Source organism: Zootoca vivipara, chromosome 13 (assembly GCF_965207765.1).
Source record: "Zootoca vivipara chromosome 13, rZooViv2.hap1.1, whole genome shotgun sequence".
NCBI classification, from domain to species: domain Eukaryota; kingdom Metazoa; phylum Chordata; class Lepidosauria; order Squamata; family Lacertidae; genus Zootoca; species Zootoca vivipara.
Window position 1 is genome coordinate 14,780,831 of NC_142596.1, and position 20,640 is coordinate 14,801,470.

A 20,640-nucleotide genomic window follows, 5' to 3' on the forward strand; every position below is an offset into this window, starting at 1 on the left:
GTGTCTGGGCTGAACAGTGGGGGTGGAGGCACAGTAACCTTTTAGAGGCATTAAAAATAAAAATCAAAGGCCCCATCTGCACTGTACATTTAAAACAGTATCATACCACTTTAACAGTCATAGCTTCCCCCCCAAAATCCTGGGAACTGTGTTTTGATAAGGATGTTGAGTTGCTTAACAGTCAACCCCTCTTCTCAGGGAACTCTGGGAATCATAGCTCCATGAGGGGAACAGGTCTCTACTAACATCTCTCAGCACCTCTAATAGCCTACGGCTCCCCAGATTCTTTTTAAGTGGTATGAAGCTGCTTTAAATGTATTGTGCAGATGGGGCCTAAAGGCGCAAATCTGAAGTCTTATGTGAAAATAGTTTTAATGAGAAAGAGAGAGAAAGCTGGGAGGATTTGTCTTTGAGCTCCTAAGTTGAATGTCATCTTTACTTGACCTTGATTCCCATCTGCAGGAATGGCAAGGAACCTACTACACTAAGAAGAAAAATGGAGAGAGTATACAACAAAATGTGAAGATCATACCTGTCATTGGACAGGGAGGGTAAGCCTCAAAATCAAAACAGAAGATTGATATTGCCGTTGTCGTCTTAAAACGAACTATTCATAATTGTGGGGAATGGCTTGCTATGAAGTGCATGATCAGCCTGAGGACTTTAGCCACTTTTTTAAAATAAAGTTTGTAGTCCTCATGGTGAAGTCCTCAGACAATAGAATGACACTTCCTCTGTTCAGGTTTCTTATCTCCCTCCCAACGCAAAAAGCAGAGCCAGACCGCTGGTCCATCTAGCTCAGTTTTGTCTACTCTGAAGGGCAGCGACTCTCCAGGGTCTCAGTCTTTTCCCATCCCTACTTGGAAAAACCAGGAATTGAACCTGGGGCCTTGTGTAGCCAAGGCAAATACTTGGCTACTGAGCTATGATCCTTCCCCAAAGCTCCTGCTCCTGCAGTGTTCCTGTCACCTGCGGTGGCTCACCTGGAATTCTCCAGGTGCTTCATAGACGCCAACTCCCATCATCCCTGACCCTTGACCACTCCAGTTGGGGCTAATAGGGGTTGGAGGCCAACAACATCTGGCTTAACACAGGTTATCCTCCTCTGCTATAACCCATCAAACTAGGATAGACATTTTAGGCTAAAATGTACTGTATTTTTTTTTAATCATCTCTTAAAGAGAATTGAAATCTAAGAAGCCAAAATATATAATTTGTCCCGTTGCTTGTCTTTTTTTCCCCCACTACAGAAAAATTAGACACTATGTGTCACTTAGTAGACCATGCAATGACAACAGTAAGGTAAGCAGAACAGGTACTCCAGCTTATCTAGAAGCGGGGAGGGAATGCATGATAGGAAGGGTGATGAAATGTTTCGGCCCTCTGTGGGCCAGTTCTTTATCTTCCTCCATCCCTGCAGGCCAACTTCGACAGATGTGTGGAGTCACCCACCTCTGAGGTCATGATGATGGCTGGGGACTTATAGGTGTGTTCCCCACAGGTGAAGGAGCACCCTCTAGGACTGAACCCTCCTCTCACCAGCTGATAAGCGAAGGGTTCAATCCTGCTGGGTGCAGGGGTCTTGCTTCTCAAGATTGAACTGGAGCCATGAACCAACTGGGAACCCTTGGCAGGCCACATTTGGCCCAGAGGCCAGAGGTTCCTAACCCCTGCAGCAAAGGTTGATCCTATTGTTCTGGCTAATTCCCCCCCCCCCTTTTTTTTACTTGCAGGCTGAAAGGGTCTGTGAACGTGTCCAAGCTGAGTCCCAGACAGGTACGGCACTGCAGGTTTTGTTACGAGAAAATCTCTCGCAATTTAATAACAACAGCTCAGCCTATTGCCATCCACCAATACATTTCTTCAGAATAAAAATGCATAACCCGAAACGCATTTTAGAAACGCGTTTACTTGAGGCGGTTAAGAGGAATGATTAAAAACAGAAAGAAAATACACTGTCTGATCTAAAACTCCTACGACATTTGCACAGCGCTGGTAAGGACCCCAACATAGGTCAAATGCTTGTTGAAACAAGTAAGGGCTTAGCAGTTGTATAGCATCCAGGTTGGCAGCCTTCATCCCTAGGCCTGATTTCAAAAATTCCCACAAGTCATCATTTGAGATTTCTGAGCAGAGCGATCCGTCTTTCCCCTATCAGCCCACTGTGGGGGTTGGGGGGCAGTGCAGATGCAGCAACAGATGTGACCCAGATGTGTCCAGTTGCCTACACTTCAACTGAGCAAAAGTCAGAGGACAAAAGCAGCTGAGTCAGGTGTGGAGGTGAGGGGCGTGGCCTGGGGAGATTCCCGAGGGCCATATAGGGGCTTCTGGGTGCCACATTTGGCTCCCAGGCCTGAGGTGCTCTACCCCTACTCTAGAAAACCATGTGCTACCGCATTATTATTATTATTATTATTATTATTATTATTATTATTATTATTATTATTATTATTATTTACCTAGTCTCATGCCCCAGGGCATGTTCCAACATCAAAACAAAATATAAAAACAGTTTAAAACAACTCGGAGGGCCAGCTCTGGGGGTCTTCTGGCAGTTCCCTCCCTGCGAGAAGCGAGGTTACAGGGAACCAGGCAGAGGGCCTTCTCGGTAGTGGCACCCGCCCTGTGGAATGCCCTCCCATCAGATGTCAAGGAAATAAACAACTATCTGACTTTAATAAGACATGTGAAAGCAACCCTGTTTAGGGAAGTTTTTTATGTTTGATGTTTTATTGTGTTTTTAATATTCTGTTGGGAGCCGCCCAAAGTGGCTGGGGAGACCCTGCCAGATGGGCAGGGTATAAACAATATATTATATTATATTATATTATATTATATTATATTATATTATATTATATTATATTATTATATTATATTATATTATATTATATTATATTAGCTTGAAATAAACACCTTGTGTAGAAAGCCAGGGTGTTCAGCATTTACTGAAACCTGTATTATTATTTATTATTATTATTATTATTATTATTATTACTGTATTGGTCTGAATATAAGCCGCACCCGAATATAAGCGAAATATAAGCGAATATAACCCCAAAAAATACCTGAATATAAGCTGCTCCGTTCCTCGCTGCTCCTGGCTACGTACTTGGGGGGGGGGGAGCCCTGCTGTGTTGCCAATGGCCTTTCACCTTCCTTCCTCACTCTCTCCCTTCTTGCTCTAGGGGGAGAGGACGGGTGACTATGCTTCACCATGCTCCTGGCGCTGTTTGCCCCGCGCTCCTGGCTGCATACCGTAAAGTCGTGAATATAAGCCGCACTTGAACTTTTCACGGTCGGAATTTTTTGGGGAAAGTGTGGCTTATATATGGTCCAATACAGTATTATTATTATTATTTATGATGGGGTTGATGAAGGTGACAGACACACCTCCGCGAGGAGGGAGTTCCACAACTTGGGATCTGCCTCTGAGAATGCCATCTCTCGGGCCGCCACCACACTGAGCTTCTGAGTGTGGAGGAACAACCATGGCAGCCCCCTCCACTGATCCTAACACCCCAGGAAGTATTTAGGGGAGGAAGTGGCCTTTCAGGTATCTATAGTGAAAAACCCTCCATGCAGGCAAGCCAGTGTCCTGATCTCGTAGAGGCCTATGGGTGAACTGCTCCCCGCTTCTCCGATGCAGGCTACCAAACCAACTTGTGGGTTTCTAGAGGTGGAGTAATGTGCCACTGCTGATCCTCTTGCCAGAGTCGCAGGTGAGGGCCCATTCCCCAGTAACTGTGCGATTGCGCCTTTCATAGGAACATAGAAACACAGGGAGCTGCCTTAAACGGAGCCAGAGCATTGGTCAATCTAACTCAGTATTGTCAAGACTGATGCTTGGCGGGTCTCCAGGGCCTCTCCTAGCCCTACTTAGAATCACAGAATGGTAGAGTTGGAAGGGACCCTGAGAGTCATCTAGTCCAACCCCGTGCAATGCTTGGAGATGGCAGGGATTGAACCTGGGACTGTCTGCAAGCAAAGCAGATGAGCTGCGAGTCCTTCCCCAGAGGTTAGTATTTTGCATGAGCATCTCTGCCAGGCAGCCTCAAGCACAGAGTACACTGCACTAGACAATCCATAATATTTGCAGAGTAACAAAACGGTTCTCTGGGACGGAGACTAAATAACAGGCCAACTATCTGCCCCAGGCAGCTGTGTTTCAAAGCGAACCAAGTGCAACCTTGACTATTTAATGGGCTTGTAGGAGAAGGAGATTCCGATTTCATTTCCTACTCCTTGGGAACAGTAGCTGATACAGCTTCCTAAACCTAGATTTCAATGTGTCAAGGACAGAGTCTTGAATGTTGTCATGGCTGGGGTGGAAATCTCCCAAGGACATGTTTACGTGGGTTCCTCTGCAGCAGCCACAGGTGTTGGGAATCCACAAGGCATGACTTGCTGTAGCATTGAGGTAGAAGAAAACAGCAGATTTCGCTCCCTGTCAAAGTTCAGCTGATTGTCAGCATTTTAATTGGATTTATTGATTTATCGTTAACCGTTGTTGGGAGTAACATTGGGGCATCCTATAAATATGGTTTGAAGTAGGGGCTAGGCAGTTTTTCCATGGCAAGGAGTTCCAGAGCCTGAGAGCAGTATGTTTCCGAGGTGCTGACCTTTAAAGCCCTAAATGGCCTTGGCCCAGTATTTCTGAAGGAGCGTCTCCACGCCCATCATTCAGCCCAGACACTGACGTCCAGCTCCGAGGGCCTTCTGGCAGTTCCCTCCCTGAGAGAAGCGAAGTTACAGGGAACCAGGCAGAGGACCTTCTCGGTAGTGGCGCTTGCCCTGTTGTACGCCCTCCCACCAGACGTCAAAGAAACAAACAACTATTTGACTTTTGGAAGACATCTGAAGGCAGCCCTGTTTAGGGAAGCTTTTAATGTTTAATAAATTATTGTATTTTAATATGTCTGTTGGAAGCTGCCCAGAGTGGCTGGGGAAACCCAGCCAGATGGGCAGGGTATAAGTAAATTATTATTATTATTATTATTATTATTATTATTATTATTATTATTATTATTATCATCATCATCATCTGAGAAGGCTCTCTCACCTTCCTAAATGGGGATGTCCTTTTTCACAGCAGCAATTTCTTGCCTCTACAGATATCCAGAGCTGCAGGCACAAAGACAGGAGGAAAGGCTCTTTAGATGTCAGATCAACCACTTCTCGGGGCAGTGATGGTATGTTACATGACTCCATCTGTTTCCAATGTGCGGGAGGATCGTGCCGTTGCTTATGTAGCCAAAACTGAACTACCCCCATAGAAAAGAGGAGTCTCAACAAGCTTGGGAGAACCCCAAGATTTGCAGAAGTACAGTAACATCTGGGGAGGGGATCTTTCGGGTAAGAGAAACCCCAACAACAGCCCAATTCAGTATGCTTACTGACTGCTTGCAGGAAGAAATACAACAGAGGGTGCACAAAATGGAATGGAGCAAGTGGAACCGAATGCAAGCTTTTATCGCAGGTCCAATTTGTCATTATTAGTATTAATATTATTTTATTTGTTTATATCCCACTATATCATAGAATTGTAGAGTTGGAAGGGACCCTGAGGATCATTTAGTCCAACCCCCTGCAATGCAGGAATACGCAGCTGTTCCATACGGGGATTGAACCTGCAACCTTGCCGTTATTAGCACCATGCTCAAACCACCCCAGAACCAGGATTCATGACAGCTCAGAAAAATTAAAGCAAATACAGAGACAACAGACATAGCTAAAAAAAAAACTTATAGAAATATTAAAAAGGGAGTAAACTGTTTATAGAATGAAAACAACATAAGACCATATCTGTTAACATGCAGAAGGGGAAAAATATAGTAAGGAGCCCTTTCCTTAAAAGCAGTCAGTTCCCCCAAAGCCTGCCAGAATAAAACAGTCTTCCACCTGCTGGTGGAAGGACAACAAGGAGGGAGCAAGTCTGGCCTCTCTGAGAAGGGAGTTCTGATGTCTGGGAGGAGCCACTGAGAAGGCCACATTCCCCTTAAATGTGCCTGTGAAGAGAGAAGGGTCTGGGCAGAATATGGTTCTTCAGATATTTAAAATATTTGTGAGGTTCAAGTTCTCTCATTTCCCCCTTCTCACCTCATTTTTTCAGTTCCTGTGAAACATTATCATCTAATTTTGAAAAAAATTATATATTTATATGTTGAAGAAAATGGAAAAATGAGATTATCATGACATCTCAATGCAGATGGAAGGCAGTAAAATATACAAGCTTTTACGCTGTAGGTTGCTTGAAACTGTTTAAGATACAGTGATACCTCGACTTACAAAGATGATCCGTTCTGCGGCGCTCTTCATAAGTCGAGGTTTTCGGATGCCGATGCACCCGTTCTGCACATGCTCAAAGCGTGACTTTGCATTTCTGCGCATGCGTGGACGGCGCACGCCGCTTCTGCGCAGGGGCAGGGTGCATGTGGCGAAAAGACTTCCGGGGTTGTCGACTTCGTAAGTCGAAATCTTCGGAAGTCGAAGCATTCGTATGTTGAGGTACCACTGTACTGGCACCCAGTGTGTGTGTGTGTGTGTGTGTGTGTGTGTGTGTATGTGTGTTATGTATTTTATGCGCCTTTGATGCTAAATGTTAATATTGTTTCTATTGCATGTTTAAAATGTAAGCTGCTTTGGAGACCTTCTGGTTCAAAAAAAAGAAAGAAAGAAAAAAGCTTGTGATAGGTTAGCATTGTCCACTAATTTTATTCCACTTTATTCTGCTTAGGCAGTTCACAGAGAAGGCATTCCTCTATGGCCAGAATACATTCCATGACTATTGAAGCACCCATTACCAAGGTGAGACACTACCATTTGAGTTTATTGAGATCCAATGGCTTCATTTTTCCCTGGGAATTTGCCATTCCCCCTTACAAAACTACCATGCTCCTACACAGGCCCCCCACATATTAGCATGGGTTTACATGGGGGAAATGTCCTGCTATATGCAGCCAAAGGCCACATAGAAGTAATAGGAAACCATGGTGTCCTGTCCTGGTCCGGACAATGAACCCATGTAGCATTGTGGAGCAAGACAGGCCGGTAGTTTCAGCACCAAGGACAGCTCCAAGTGAGCAACTTGCTCTGAGGGCTGGAGGTGAACTAAGGCCTTTTGAGTCTCTGTCTCCAAACCATCTCTCTTATGCTCTGTCCCCTTGGTTGGAGAACTGCTGGCTCAGGCCAACCCTTTGGCCTGAAAGTGGACACTTCTCCTTTACTCTCTGGCCTGGTGTGCTGCCTGCACCATTGGACCAGTGCCATAATATAGGAGACACACAGTTCCTTAGACTCTGGGGAAGGGGGTTGTGGGCCACTGATAAGTGAACCCTGATAATCAGCATCAGCCTCAGAGCCAAGCACCTCATCCAGATATTCAAAGGATGGCCTTGGAACTCCTCCTCCTCCTCCTCCTCCTCCTCCTCCTGCTCCAAGACCAGGACACATGGTTTTTTGCTACAGACAAGAGCAAGCCTGCATGAGCCACACAGTCATGTCTTCTATTACATTTTTGTTACCACAAGTTAGTAAGAACTCAGTTTTCTGCTGTGCTGCCCGCTAATATTTTCTGACCACAAGCAAGGACTTCGGCTGTAATATTTATATAAACAGAGATCAATGTGGATAACTGGCTTAATGAGACAAGTCAGTTTCAAAAACCAAAGTTTGAAGTTATGACAAACAATCGTTAAGATGAAACACACTTTGAGTTTTGGCATAATGCTAAACTGCTGTTATTTATAAAATGGAAAGGAAAGTTTCTGATCTTGTGGGTGAATCAGAGGAGAGCGGAAAACACTGAGATTGATTCAAATAACTAAACCACAATGCCCCAATGTGATGACCTCAATATATTTTGGACTACCGCTCTCATAAACCCTGCCCGTTGGCCATATTGACTGGGGCTGATGAGAGTTGTCATCCAAAACATCCAGAGGGTTCCATTTTTGGGGAAGGGATACTTGTCTAAACCATAGTTTAGCATTACATCTGAATGATGTCACTATAGCCAATATGGAGCTAGATGACTCTAACAAAGCTTCCTTTGTTTCTGTGCTTTTGACAGTAAAATCTGACTTCTTGAATTGCTTGTTGGAATCTTTCCTTCAACCTAGGTAATAAATATTATCAATGCTGCACAAGAAAGTAGCCCCATGCCAGTGGCCGAAGCCTTAGATCGAGTTCTTGAGATCCTGCGGACCACTGAATTGTATTCTCCACAACTTGGGACGAAAGATGAAGACCCACATACGAGTGACCTTGTTGGAGGTTTGATGACAGTAAGTAGAATCTGCTTCTTGATTAATGTTGTCTGAACTTTAAGTGAGCCAGTGTGGTGGGATATGGTAATCTTTTTTTATTTCAAAAAAACCCACTATATTATGGGGAACCCTGGGGTCCCTCAGAAATCCTTTGGAACTTCTTCAAGGAAGATGCTCAGTCATGAGAGATAAAATTCGTGGCAGATAAAAATCACATGACAGTGAGGCCCAACAAGCCTGAAAAGCCTAACCAGGTTAACTGTTTCTCACAAGGAAACCTTGGGGAGGTGGCTCAGCAGGTCGTGGTTAGGGGAGATTACCCAGCAACCTCACAAAACTACAGTACCCAGGATTCCCTGGGGGAGGTAATGACAGTTAAGCTGGTGTGAAATGGGGTTTCAGTTTCTAATGCATCCTTTATTGTGTGGGTTGCTAGTAGGAATGAATAAATTATTTTTTAGCATGGGTTCTTTTCAAATATGTTCACACATAAGTTGATGGGGTCCCATTTCTGCATTAATCAATGATTAATGATTAGCCGGTGGGTAACAATGTCAAGCATGTCTACTCAGAAGTAAAACCTACTGAATTCAGTGGGGCTTTCTCCCAAGTAAGCGGGGCTAGGTTTACAGCTTTGGTTCCAACCTGCACTGTTAGTCTTAGGGTGTTTGGGGTGTGTGCGAAGAATTAGGTCAACGCACACCAGAATTTGCTAAGATCGAATTTCGTGAGCTTCTCGTGAAACAAGGGCTTCATAAGAGAGAGGAATGGCTTTCAGTGAATGAGGAGTGCTTTCATGTTAAGCGTACTAATGGATAAAAAGTGCTCAAGAAACTGTTATTCATGGTGGTGGATCAAGTCTACCCCCCTTGTTGACTCTGGAAGAGTCTTCGTTTTGCAGTCGTGTGCTTTTGGAGGAAGTGTCAAGCAGCTGTTAAGAGCCCGGCAGCTGTCCCCTCTTAAGTCACAAAGCTCCAGACTAATTGATTTATTGTTCTTAAAATAGAAGCCAGATGCAGACACAGACCAGCTGCAGCTTCCTGCAGTTTGAGTGTATTACCTTTGCACTCAGCTTGAAGTCTGAAGGTTGGGTGCACTCGTCGTTAAGGTCCCTTTGAAATCGATGGCGCTTGTGTTGGTCATGACTCATCTAAGCCCCAGTGGTTTCAATGGGCCTGGAGTGCAGAAGCAACTCACCTGGTGGGGTTCAAACCACAGTGCTAGTTTCTAGGCTGCCTCATCCCTTGCCCAGTCCCACTGTCAGGAATCTCACACTGCCTCTCTGCCCCACAAGGGCGAGCTCCTTGAGGCACAGTGTGACTGTGGGGAGAAGGTGTCATTTCAGTAAGCATGGCCTAAGCTGTGGTCTAAACCACTGATCTTCTTGGGCTTGCTGATCAGAAGGTCGGCAGTTCGAATTCCCACGGCGGGGTAAGCTCCTGTTGCTCTGTCCCAGCTCCTGCCAACCTAGCAGTTCGAAAGCACACCAGTGCAAGTAGATAAATAGGTACCGCTGCGGCAGGAAGGTAAAACAGCATTTCCATGCACTCTGGTTTCCGTCACGGTGTTCCGTTGCGACAAAAGCGGTTTAGTCCTGCTAGCCACATGATGCAGAAAGCTGCCTGTGGGCGAATGCTTGCTCCCTCAGCCTGAAAGCGAGATGAGCGCTGCAGCCCCATAATTGCCTTTGACTGGACTTAACCAACATTAGGGATGGAAGGATCTGTCCAATTGGGGTCTCTTGATTCCTCATTCATTTTCCCCTGTCTTCAATTTAGTTCTCTACATTTCCGCAGCCATTTTTTGGGGAAAAAATCCTCATGCCTTCAGCATTTTAGCACAAATTTCTCCTAATGGACACATTCTTGTATGCAGTTTTGACTAAGGTTTGCATCTTTGCAAGCAATTTCTCCTATCGATAATATAAAGCATTTTTGTATGTTGTTTTCACTAATACGTTCGTTTTTTATGCGCACTTTCCCCTAATACATGCATTTTTCTAAACATTGTGTGATTGGAGAACTCCCTTGCAAAATCTGGATGTGTGTGAATTTGGCCACTTCAGCCAGAATGACTGCTCCACTGCATGGGTTGTATCTGACAAAGGTTTACTCAAAGTAGCTCCATTAAAATTGAGGTCATGTCTATTAATTTCATTGGATCTACTCTGAGTAGGGCTAAGATGAAATACAACCTAGTACTCCATGCACTTTCTTCCCCATGGGCACCTGAAATTATTATTTATACATAATAATCCCCCTTTTTATTTTCAACTCTTTCTTAAATAGGATGGCCTACGAAGATTATCAGGGAATGAGTATATATTATCAGCAAAACGTAAGTCTTCTCATCGCAAAGTATACATTTTCTTTATCTGTGACTTTTATAAAATGTGTTTTGTAAACTTTTATAAAATGCAACCAAATATTATTTTAAACAAAGAATTTGTGTACAATTGCAATTTATCACCAAAATTAAGATTGAGAAACCTGCTCTAAATAAAGACATTGGATTCTTATCTCATTATACATGATAAAGCTATCTTTAACCATCTCACCCCTTGCTTTTCCTGTGGGACCAATCGTAAACAGTCGTAAATTCTTCTTGTAAGACCAAATGCAGCCATAAACAGTCCAGCCCCTCCCCACCCTCTCACTATATGTGGGGATCTGGTGACTTCTGTTTCAGTGTATCTGAAGAAGTGTGCATGCACACGAAAGCTCATACCAATGACAAACGTGGTTGGTCTCTAAGGTGCTACTGGAAGGAATTTTTTTATTTTGTTTCAATTAGGGAAGTGGTTGCACATAATGAGCTTATTCCAGAAAACCTATGGACGTTTTATCATTTAAATCTGTATTGGTTTCATTCATTCATTCATTACTTCTGAAGCACCTGTGCTGAGATTAAAACTGATTTGCAGGCTCACAATCTGTAGATAGGACACAAAACTTAAAAGGTACCCATTTTTGAGGGTTGCAAAATCTCAGCCATTTACAAAGTATACACCAGGGGCTGCCAACATGGTGCCCCTGAATGCTTGGGCAGCCTTGTAATCTTCCCCTGCTGCCCACATGGGCTCTGAGACCTCCACTCCCTTCCCCCTTCCCCCTTGAAAAATACATAGAGATGAAGAAGGAAGTTGCAAGAGGGACACTCTTTCCCACTTCCTCTTTCAACTCTTATGTGATTTTTTTTTACCCGGACCCCTTGGAAAAGTGGGGTTTGTGCGCACTATCTGTTTCTGTCTCTTGGTGGGGTGGAAAGGGTGGGGGGGTGGAGCCCACGACACTCACTCCGAAAATCCAATTGTGCTCAGAGGTCCAGAAATAGTTGGCAGACCCTGCAAAGCTTGCAGCCCTGAGCTCTTCTGGCTGACAGACAAATGCAGAGGTTGCTTCCTGTCAACTCTGCAGTCTGAAGACAGCCAACAGTTGGAGGGTGGAGGGAGCAGAGATCTCTGCAGATGTGCCTTCTCTGTTTGATGGATGAGGTCAGGTTTGCCTCCTCCTTCCTCTCAGGGTTTTTTATTTTATTTATTTATACTTTATAGGAAGTAGAAGGTGCAGCTTTGATCCCCAAGCTGATGCCAGAGGCCAGGTCATGCTTTATAATTTCCTCCCACTGTTTATTTTCTCCCGTAGAAACTCATCAGGTCCCAGGCAGCTTAATTTCGCCCATCTCCCTTAATGACATACCACCACGGATAGCAGAAGCAATGGAAAATGAGGAATACTGGGACTTCAACATCTTTGAATTGGAAGCAGCAACCCATAAAAGGTTTGTTATCAAGCAAGTAAAACAAAAAGAACATTGTTTCGCAAACTTGAGTCTCCAGCTGTTTTTGGACTACAACTTCCATCATCCCTAGTTAGCAGGACCAGTGGTCATGGGTGATGGGATTGTAGTCCAAAAAAGCTGGGGACCCAAGTTTGGGAAACACTGTTCTAAATGGCATTGCAGTCTGAAAATAAGTAAACTGGAAGATAAATAAGTGATTCTCGATGTGACTTCTAAAACCCTGGCCAATCTAGTCCCAAAGAAGTAAGGGGGGGGTACATTTGCTGTGCTGAGACCCTGTTTTTCCTCTGCTTCCCATCCAGAATAGACACTTCCTGCCTTGGCTTAATTTGATGTGCTAGAGACATGTTGTCAAAGGCTGAGGCTGCCCAAGATGAGGCAGAAATCCAAGCTAGCATCTCCCTAGTTCACCCTAGTGGCAGGAATACAACAATAAACTTTTTACAGTGTTTTAAGATTTTCTAACTGAGGCAGGCAATCTCACTCTGCTTAACGGGAGCTCAGGCATCCTATAGGCCAGATTTAGCCTGCAGGACCTTGGTAGTTAGTGCCTACCCTAAAGTTTCACTTATGAGCCCTTTGCCAGTCATAGCGCAATGGACGTTTTATTTCAAGATTGTTGCATTATTTTTGAGACTAAGACTGTATTCATGCAGCAACTTATTCCATTTCTCCAACACCTCCCTAACTGTTCATGTCTGCAATATATTTCAGTTTTCACATGATGTTGAAGCCACTTCTGGAAAACTTGTGAAATGTAGTGCATGTTTAGCACTCATTTCCATAACACTGGATTCCAGAAAAAAACAATCCATTTGCAGCCCCCTCAACCTGGAAAATCACAGGACTAAAGTGATGAAATTTGGGACATTATACCAGCATGTAGTTCTTTCCTGCTGTTTTCATGGAGGAGCAGAAACACACCTGTGCAGAAAGCGCAGGAGAGTAGTGACATTGTCCAATGACATTCATTGCTGTGTCGCAATGAATTCCACTGCTATCAGTGAAATTTAGTGCATCCTGCTGGTATCTCATTCAAAAAGCCGCAGTTCCACAACAGAACAGGTACTGCGATGGGAAAGGAATGTGAGAAAACAAGAAGCCCTAATATTACAGTCAGGAAAACTAAGACAATATTCCCCACGTCTGAATACAATGTATGTGAACAGCAATATTTCTAAAGGCTATTTCTGCCTTTAGACAACAGCTGGACAGAGGCTGGTCTCGTGTTCTGATTTCACTTCTCACAGCCTGAATACCAGCCCTTGGGGAATCACAAGTCGGAATGATACTCTTTTGCTCTGATCCTGCTTCAAGGCTTCCCATAGGTGTCTCATCGGCCCCTTTGGGATCCTTGAGAGTAGACAGGCCATCGGCCTGATCCTGCAGGGTTCTCTTTATGCTTTTCCCACAAGCTTTTCCCATTCTGATAATGTCGACGGCGATTCTCCTTCCAGGGCAATTTTATTGAACTTTTTTTCTTTCTGTCTCTCTTCCTACCCCACCCCTTCAGGCCTTTAGTTTACCTTGGTCTCAAAATGTTTGCCCGCTTTCGGATCTGCGAGTTCCTCAATTGCTCAGAGTCGACTCTGCGATCGTGGCTGCAAGTCATCGAAGCCAACTATCATTCGTCCAACTCCTACCACAACTCGACTCACTCTGCTGATGTGCTGCACGCCACGGCCTATTTCCTTTCCAAGGAAAGGGTCAAAGTAAGGACAGCTTCGCAGGAGAGAGGTGGAAGGAAGGGGGACCAGTGGTGGCTGGTGCCCATGGGGCTGGTGGGGCGGAAGGCAGGCAGCCCGCCTACCCGTAGGCGGAGCCAGAGCTAACGACAGAGGCAGAGCTATCTAATTCCAGTTTCCCCTCCATCCTGACTTCCACGAGGGAAGACTTAAGCAGAAGGCAGGTGACAGGCAGAGCCACCCCTTCCCCCGGGCTGGATGTAAGTCAGAAGACAAGCAGGTGTGGGGAGCAGATTGAGGTTGGTGGGGCAGCACCCCGCTTGCCCTGATGTGCCAGCCTTCACTGTTAGGAAACCATCAGATGCTGGAGTCCGGTGTAGGTCAACAATAAAGCATCAAATATCAACAAAGTTAACTCCTTATTCAAAGAAACGAAACAGCTCAGTCCTGGCAGTCACAGCAACCCTTCCCAGTGGGTCTTGCCCCAATGAGGCAGTTGCGAGAGCTGCCTTCCCACTGCTCTCTAAGACTCCTCCTTTCCCAGGTCCTTCCTCAACAACCTGAGGCTCCTTCATCTTGTATCTTGTTGCTCTGCTCTCTTCATTTCTCTGCTCTGCATGTTCTGGGAAACCAGCAGGGAGGAGAGCTGGTTGCAGCAAGAGGGGAAGATTCCCTGGACTCTTCAGCGGCCTGTCTTATCTCTGTCTCCTAGCCCTGCTCCTCTCCTGCCTCTGAGTCTGGGCTGCCCTCTGCCACAGCCTCTTCCTGCTCACTAAACCCTGTTGCCTCTTCAGCTTCCGACACCCCCTCTTCCCAGGCTGCTCCCTCTTCTCCCTCGGACCACGCATTGTGGTCCTACCACCAGTCCCACGAAGCCTTCTTCCCTTGGGGGTTCCCCAGCTAGTGCCTCCCACCACTGCTATGCATCCAGCCAGTCCATTACAAGACCAGACCAGTTTGTCCACCTAGCACAGAATTGACTGGTAGTGACTCTCTAGGGTCCCAGATTGAGAAGGGGCCTTCCCATCACCTGTTATTTGGTCCTTCGGATTGGAGGTACCAACTTTGACATGCATAGCCCCAGTGTTGCATAATTCACACACGTGTGCAAACGTGCACACTAGACAGATTGCAATCATGGTTTTGGCACTGTAAGAACGCCAGAGGAGCATTTGTCCAAACCTCTTTTAACGCCATCCTAGCTCATGGGCATCTCTGCCTCCTGTGGGAGGGAGTTCCATAGTTTAACTATGCGCTGCAAGAAGTCTGTCTCCTGGGCGCCAGGGAACTGCTGGCGCATTGCAAGAAAGCAGAAAGTAGCCGCTGAGGAGGCCACTCATTGCACTTCTGGCCTTGCCACCTTCCAAGCAGCCTCTTCTCAGGGTTGTGATTCTTGCAAGCCACAATTCTGCACCGAACTTGGTTAGGTTGCTCAGGGCATAGCTGCCAAGCCTCCCTTATTCCCCGGGAAACCCCCGTTTTTCCAGCCGTTTCCCGCTGGCAGCCCGGATTTTTAAAAACCCCATAAATCCCCCGGATTCTTACCGGCCCGGGGAGGCTCCTTCTGCGCATGTCTGGAGTCTCTGGACATGCGCAGAAGCGATTTCTGGCACTGCAGCCATTTTGAAAATGGGCAGAGCATGCGTAGAAGCGACTTCCGGCGCTGCTCTGCCCAGTTCCAAAATGGCCGCAGCGCGACTTCCGGTGCCGCGTGGCTGCCGATCCCGGATTTTTCAATCTGGAAGTTGGCACCTATGGCTCAGGGGCTCCCCCTGCAGAGAGGCAGTGTAGGGACTGCCTGTTGCAGCTCTGTGCAAAACAACTCCCTTTTGCTTCCGATTTGGCTGTTTCATGTAGAAACTCAGGGCTTGGGCTCCTTTAAAGGGCAAGTGATTCTTGACACACCCTGAAAGCGTGAGATCATAAGAAACACAAGTTTTCCTCCCATTTCGTAACTGCATTTATCAGAAGCACTGAGCTTGGAGGGGGGGAGCTGATTAGTTTATTCTTGAGAGGATAAATCACAGAGGCTGTTTATATAAGGGGCAGCCCAGATGAAACAGGAGCAGGTGCTTGCTTGCTCCATTTTCTTGAAATCCTTCCTGCAAGGCAGTTGTTTGTAGGCTCCCCTGTGTTGGGAAGAGGGCAGTCCACACAGGAGCCAAGTGTCTAGGGCATAGGTAGGCAAACTAAGACCCGGGGGCCGCCGGATTCGGCCCAGTTGCCTTCTAAGTCCGGCCCACGGATGGTCTGGGAATCAGTGTTTTTACATGAGTAGAATGTGTCCTTTTATTTAAAATGCATCTCTGGGTTATTTGTGGGGCATAGGAATTCGTTCGTGTGGTCTTTTTCAAAATATAGTCCACCGTCCGCCCCCAAGGTCTGAGGAACAGTGGACCAGCCCCCTGCTGAAAACGTTTGCTGGCCCCTGCTAGGGTCATATTCGCCTGCCTCCCTGTGGTGGGGAAGGAGACAAACCAGAAGTTGCCTATGGTCATCTTGCCTGCTTGTCTGCCTGCCTTTTTCAGGATACTTTCTCCAGGGTAAAGGTAAAGGTACTCCTGACCATTAGGTCCAGTCGCGGATGACTCTGGGGTGTGATGCTCATCTCGCTCTATAGGCCGAGGGAGCTGGCATTTTCCGCAGTCAGCTTCTGGGTCATGTGGCCAGCATGACCAAGCCGCTTCTGGCGAACCAGAGCAGCGCATGGAAATACCGTTTACCTTCCTGCCGGAGTGGTACCTATTTATCTACTTGCACTAGTGTGCTTTCAAACTGCTAGGTTGGCAGGAGCTGGGACCGAACAATGGGAGCTCACCACCCCGTTGCAGGGATTCAAACCACCAACCTTCTGATCGGCAAGCCCTAGGCTCAGTGGTTTAGATCACAGCGCCACCTTCAAGGTAGTGAATGTAAATGGCCCCAATGTGCTAGAGGGGACCATTAACAACTACTCCAGCAGCCAGTGGGGGTCTCCTCCTCCTTTCTCTCTCCCTCCCTCTCTCCTCCTGTTGCCACTTTCGATATTAAATCGCTGTATTTTTACTGTTTTTATTTGTGTTTATCCCTCCACTTTTGAGCTCAAGGTTCCTGCCTCAGTCATTATGAAGGGGGAATAAATGTTTTCAGTAATTCATCTAGATCTGGATAGGCAGGCAAGCAGGCATGTGCTGGAAATGTTTTCCGAGAATTTTACTGCATCCTGGACTGGTTTGAAAAAGCCCCCTCATCTAAGGCTCCATCTGCATTATATATTTAAAGCAGTATCATACCACTTGAAGCAGTCATGGCTTCCCCCAAAGAATCCTGGGAGCTGTAGTTAAGGGAGCTGAGAGTTGTTCGGAGACCCCCATTGCCCTCACAGAGCTCATACCCTCCAGCATTTCTCCAGTGAAAATAGGAACGTCACATTCAACAACAACAACAACAACAACAACAACTAATAATAATAATAATAATAATAATAATTTATTTATACACTGCCCATCTGACTGGGTAGCCCCAGCCACTCTGGGTGGCTTCCAACATATATAAAAGCATAATAAAACATGAAACATTTTAAATCTTCCCTATGCCTTCAGGTGTTTTCCAAAGGTTGTATAGTTACTTATTTCCTTGGCTCAAGGGTCGCGTAACTCCATACCTTCCAACATTTCTCCGATGAAAATAGGACATCCTAAAGAAAAGTGGGACATTCTGGTGTCAAATCAGAAACTGGGACAGCTTCTGTAAATCCTGGACTGTCCCTGGAAAATAGGGACAGTTGGAGGGTCTGAGAGCTACGTTTCTCAGAGTGGTTTAGCAATCAGCCCCTCTTCCCAGGGAACTCTAGGAACCGTAGCTCTGTGAGGGGGAAAAGGGGTCTCCTGATAACTCTCAGCACTCTTAGCAAACTAAAGTTTCTAGGATTTTTGGGGAGAAGCAATGACTAAATCTCATCTCGGTCCAGTATACCTGAAGGAGCGTCTCCACCTCCATCATTCTGCCCGGACACTGAGGTCCAGCACCGAGGGCCTTCTGGCGGTTCCCTCGTTGCGAGAAGCCAAGTTGCAGGGAACTAGGCAGAGGGCCTTCTCGGTGGTGGCGCCTGCCCTGTGGAATGCCCTCCCAACAGATGTCAAAGAGGAAAACAACTACCAGACTTTTAGAAGACATCTGAAGGCAGCCCTGTTCAGGGAGGCTTTTAATGTTTAATAGATTATTGTATTTTAATATTCTGTTGTAAGCTGCCCAAAGTGGCTGGGAAAACCCAGCCAGATGGGCGGGGTATAAATAAATTATTATTATTATTATTATTATTATTATTATTATTATTATTATTATTATTATTATCATCATCTAAACAGCCTTGTGTGGAGAAGCTAAGTCGGTTAGAAGTAAGCATTTGCCCTATGACTTAGCTTTCTGCAAGCTGGGAGAGTTTGACATAAAAGTAGAAACATGCAGGATAAGCCCAATGGTCTCTTGGGACCCTTACTAAACACCCTTCTCATCTTTCTCTCTCCCCCCCCCCAGCAAACCTTGGATCCCATTGATGAAGTTGCTGCTCTGATTGCTGCCACTGTTCATGACGTGGATCATCCCGGCCGAACAAATTCCTTCCTGTGCAATGCAGGAAGTGAGCTGGCCATTTTGTACAACGATACGGCAGTGTTGGAGAGCCACCATGCCGCCTTGGCCTTCCAGATCACCACGCGGGACGATAAATGCAATATTTTTAAAAACATGGAGAGGTGAGTTTTCAAAACGGGGGATCTGCCATGCTTAGGCTATACTGTAGTCTCTACATACCTTGAAATGACATTTTCATAAAGGAAACGGCAAGGAAACAAAAGGAGACAAAAATGGCATTGGAGGGCGATATACATATTGGAGGAACTGGTAGGAAGGATTGTGAAACAGCTCCCTAAGATCTCATAAACCTAAGGGCTGATTCAGAGGGTCAGGAAAAAAGCACTTGGGTACAGACCTTTAGGGACTATGCCACTCCCTAATGAAGGTGAGGATCACATATTTGAACTGCCTCCCAGTGAAAAGCACTGCCACCTTTGCCTGCATGTGGAAAGCTAGAACATCAGGAAAAAGGTTCTCCCCATGTGCTAACATGCAAGGAAATTTTGATACAGCGAGAGAGGCATTCACACATATTCCCCACCTGCATTCTAGAGTACTAATGCCTTGAGAAATCTCCTTCATTGATTGTCTGCACATTTAAGCAGCAGGTTAAGGAACTGAAAATTTAGTTTTAGATTTATCAACTTTATCACTAAAATTCTAGTGGATGAATCAAAAGGGGTCAATTTCAGGACCTTTGAATTTGAATTACTGGTGCTGTTGTTCTGAGTCTTATTACGGTTCTGTTGTTGAAATAGGGTTAAAAAAACTATCTGGAGAATTAGAACACGGTTCCTTTTAAAGTCAAATCAGTTGGTTAAGTGGTTCAAAATGCAAAGGATTAACAGACTGAATTTTTTTTTATTGCTTGACAACTCTAGTAAACTATGAAGCTCTGCATGTTGTTTGGATTGTTCCCAAGTTTTCAATCAGAAAGCTTTTCAGTCAGAATCTAGACAAGATGACCTTGAGCCCATGCATTGCCCACCCAGATGGAGACCCCCCTTCCCCTGGCCCCAAGAGACCACCAGAAGGAATAAGGACTCGTGACAACATGTTATGGAAATAAAAATTGGCCACAACTTTATTAAACCTTTCAGATATACTCTGGAGCCGACCACATGTTTGTTGCTGGCTCTGCCTCCTATTTATGCAACTGGCCCCGCCTCCACTCAGCACTGATAGGCTAACTGGGGTTTGCCAGGAACCCCCAATGACTAGCGCAGGGAGGCGGGCTAGCCCAACCAGCTGGTGAGTCCCACGTGGCTCGAGGTGCTGCGCACAGTCCCGCAAAGGGCGCCCGCAAAAGGATGTGTGAGCACTCATTTCCCACACGTCCCTTCTTTACACAGGAATGAATACCGAACCCTCCGGCAGGCCATTATCGACATGGTCCTAGCCACAGAAATGACCAAGCACTTTGAGCACGTCAACAAGTTTGTCAACAGCATCAACAAGCCGCTGGCAGCGCTCGAAGAGAACGGGGTAAGAGGCTCTCCGGGGAAGGCAAGGAGACGCGAAAGTAATAAAATGTTAATTTATTACTTAATTTGGGAGTTAATTGGCCTGCAAATTTCACGCTGCTTCGTGAAATGGCATCTAAGCAAATCCTTTCTCCTATACATCTTTCAGATTTTCCCTATTTCTAGCCAAAGAGCCAGTGTATTATTATTATTATTATTATTATTATTATTATTATTATTATGCAAAGCAAATGTTGTTTTTTAAGAGAGAGAGAAAGCAGGTATGTGGTAGTTTCCAGGGGACTTTACCGCATCCTAGAATGAAGGTGGTTTGCGCCCCACTCAAAACCATGCCCCCGGGGCTATGCCCCCACCATTGCTTCGCCCCTGTCCCATCCTTCTTGGCATAAGAGCAAAAGGACACTGCCGCTGAACAGCATCCTGGAAGTAGGTTTGTGAATGGCCCTTATCTAAATGGCCATCTATTAGCTTGTGGAAAGCTAGCCTGTTGGTAAGAACAGATCATTTCCCTAAGAAAGAAGAGGCTGCTGGGTGGCCCATCTGGTCTGACATCCTCTCCTCCCAGTGGTCAAGCAGATGCCTAAGATGCACAACTTGAGTGCAACGGCGTTTCCTCTCCTTGAGATTCCCAACAACTGGAATTCAAAGGCATACTCTGCCAGTGGAGATGGAATATAGCCATTGTGGTTAGTAGGTAAAGGTAAAGGACCCCTGGACGGTTAAGTCCAGTCAAAGACGGCTATGGGGTTGTGGCGTTCATCTCGCCTTCAGGCCGAGGGAGCTGGCGTTTGT

The 20,640-nt window shown here is 45.8% G+C and overlaps 1 protein-coding gene across 3 annotated transcripts in view; it reads left to right on the forward strand.

The window, feature by feature from the left end:
- Positions 1-20,640, forward strand: part of PDE8A (phosphodiesterase 8A) — a 163,922-nt gene that overhangs the window by 137,897 nt on the left and 5,385 nt on the right. For all 3 annotated transcript variants that reach the window (XR_015946898.1, XM_035132259.3, XM_035132258.3), the window contains exons 9-19: positions 463-551; positions 1,251-1,302; positions 1,734-1,776; positions 5,112-5,189; positions 6,734-6,804; positions 8,118-8,282; positions 10,553-10,601; positions 11,909-12,044; positions 13,579-13,777; positions 18,266-18,483; positions 19,717-19,849. Coding sequence is in view for 2 of the 3 variants with exons in the window: in XM_035132259.3 (XP_034988150.3) it covers positions 463-551; positions 1,251-1,302; positions 1,734-1,776; positions 5,112-5,189; positions 6,734-6,804; positions 8,118-8,282; positions 10,553-10,601; positions 11,909-12,044; positions 13,579-13,777; positions 18,266-18,483; positions 19,717-19,849 (1,233 nt within the window). In the remaining variant the exon portion in view is untranslated. The remainder of the gene's footprint in view (positions 1-462; positions 552-1,250; positions 1,303-1,733; positions 1,777-5,111; positions 5,190-6,733; positions 6,805-8,117; positions 8,283-10,552; positions 10,602-11,908; positions 12,045-13,578; positions 13,778-18,265; positions 18,484-19,716; positions 19,850-20,640) is intronic.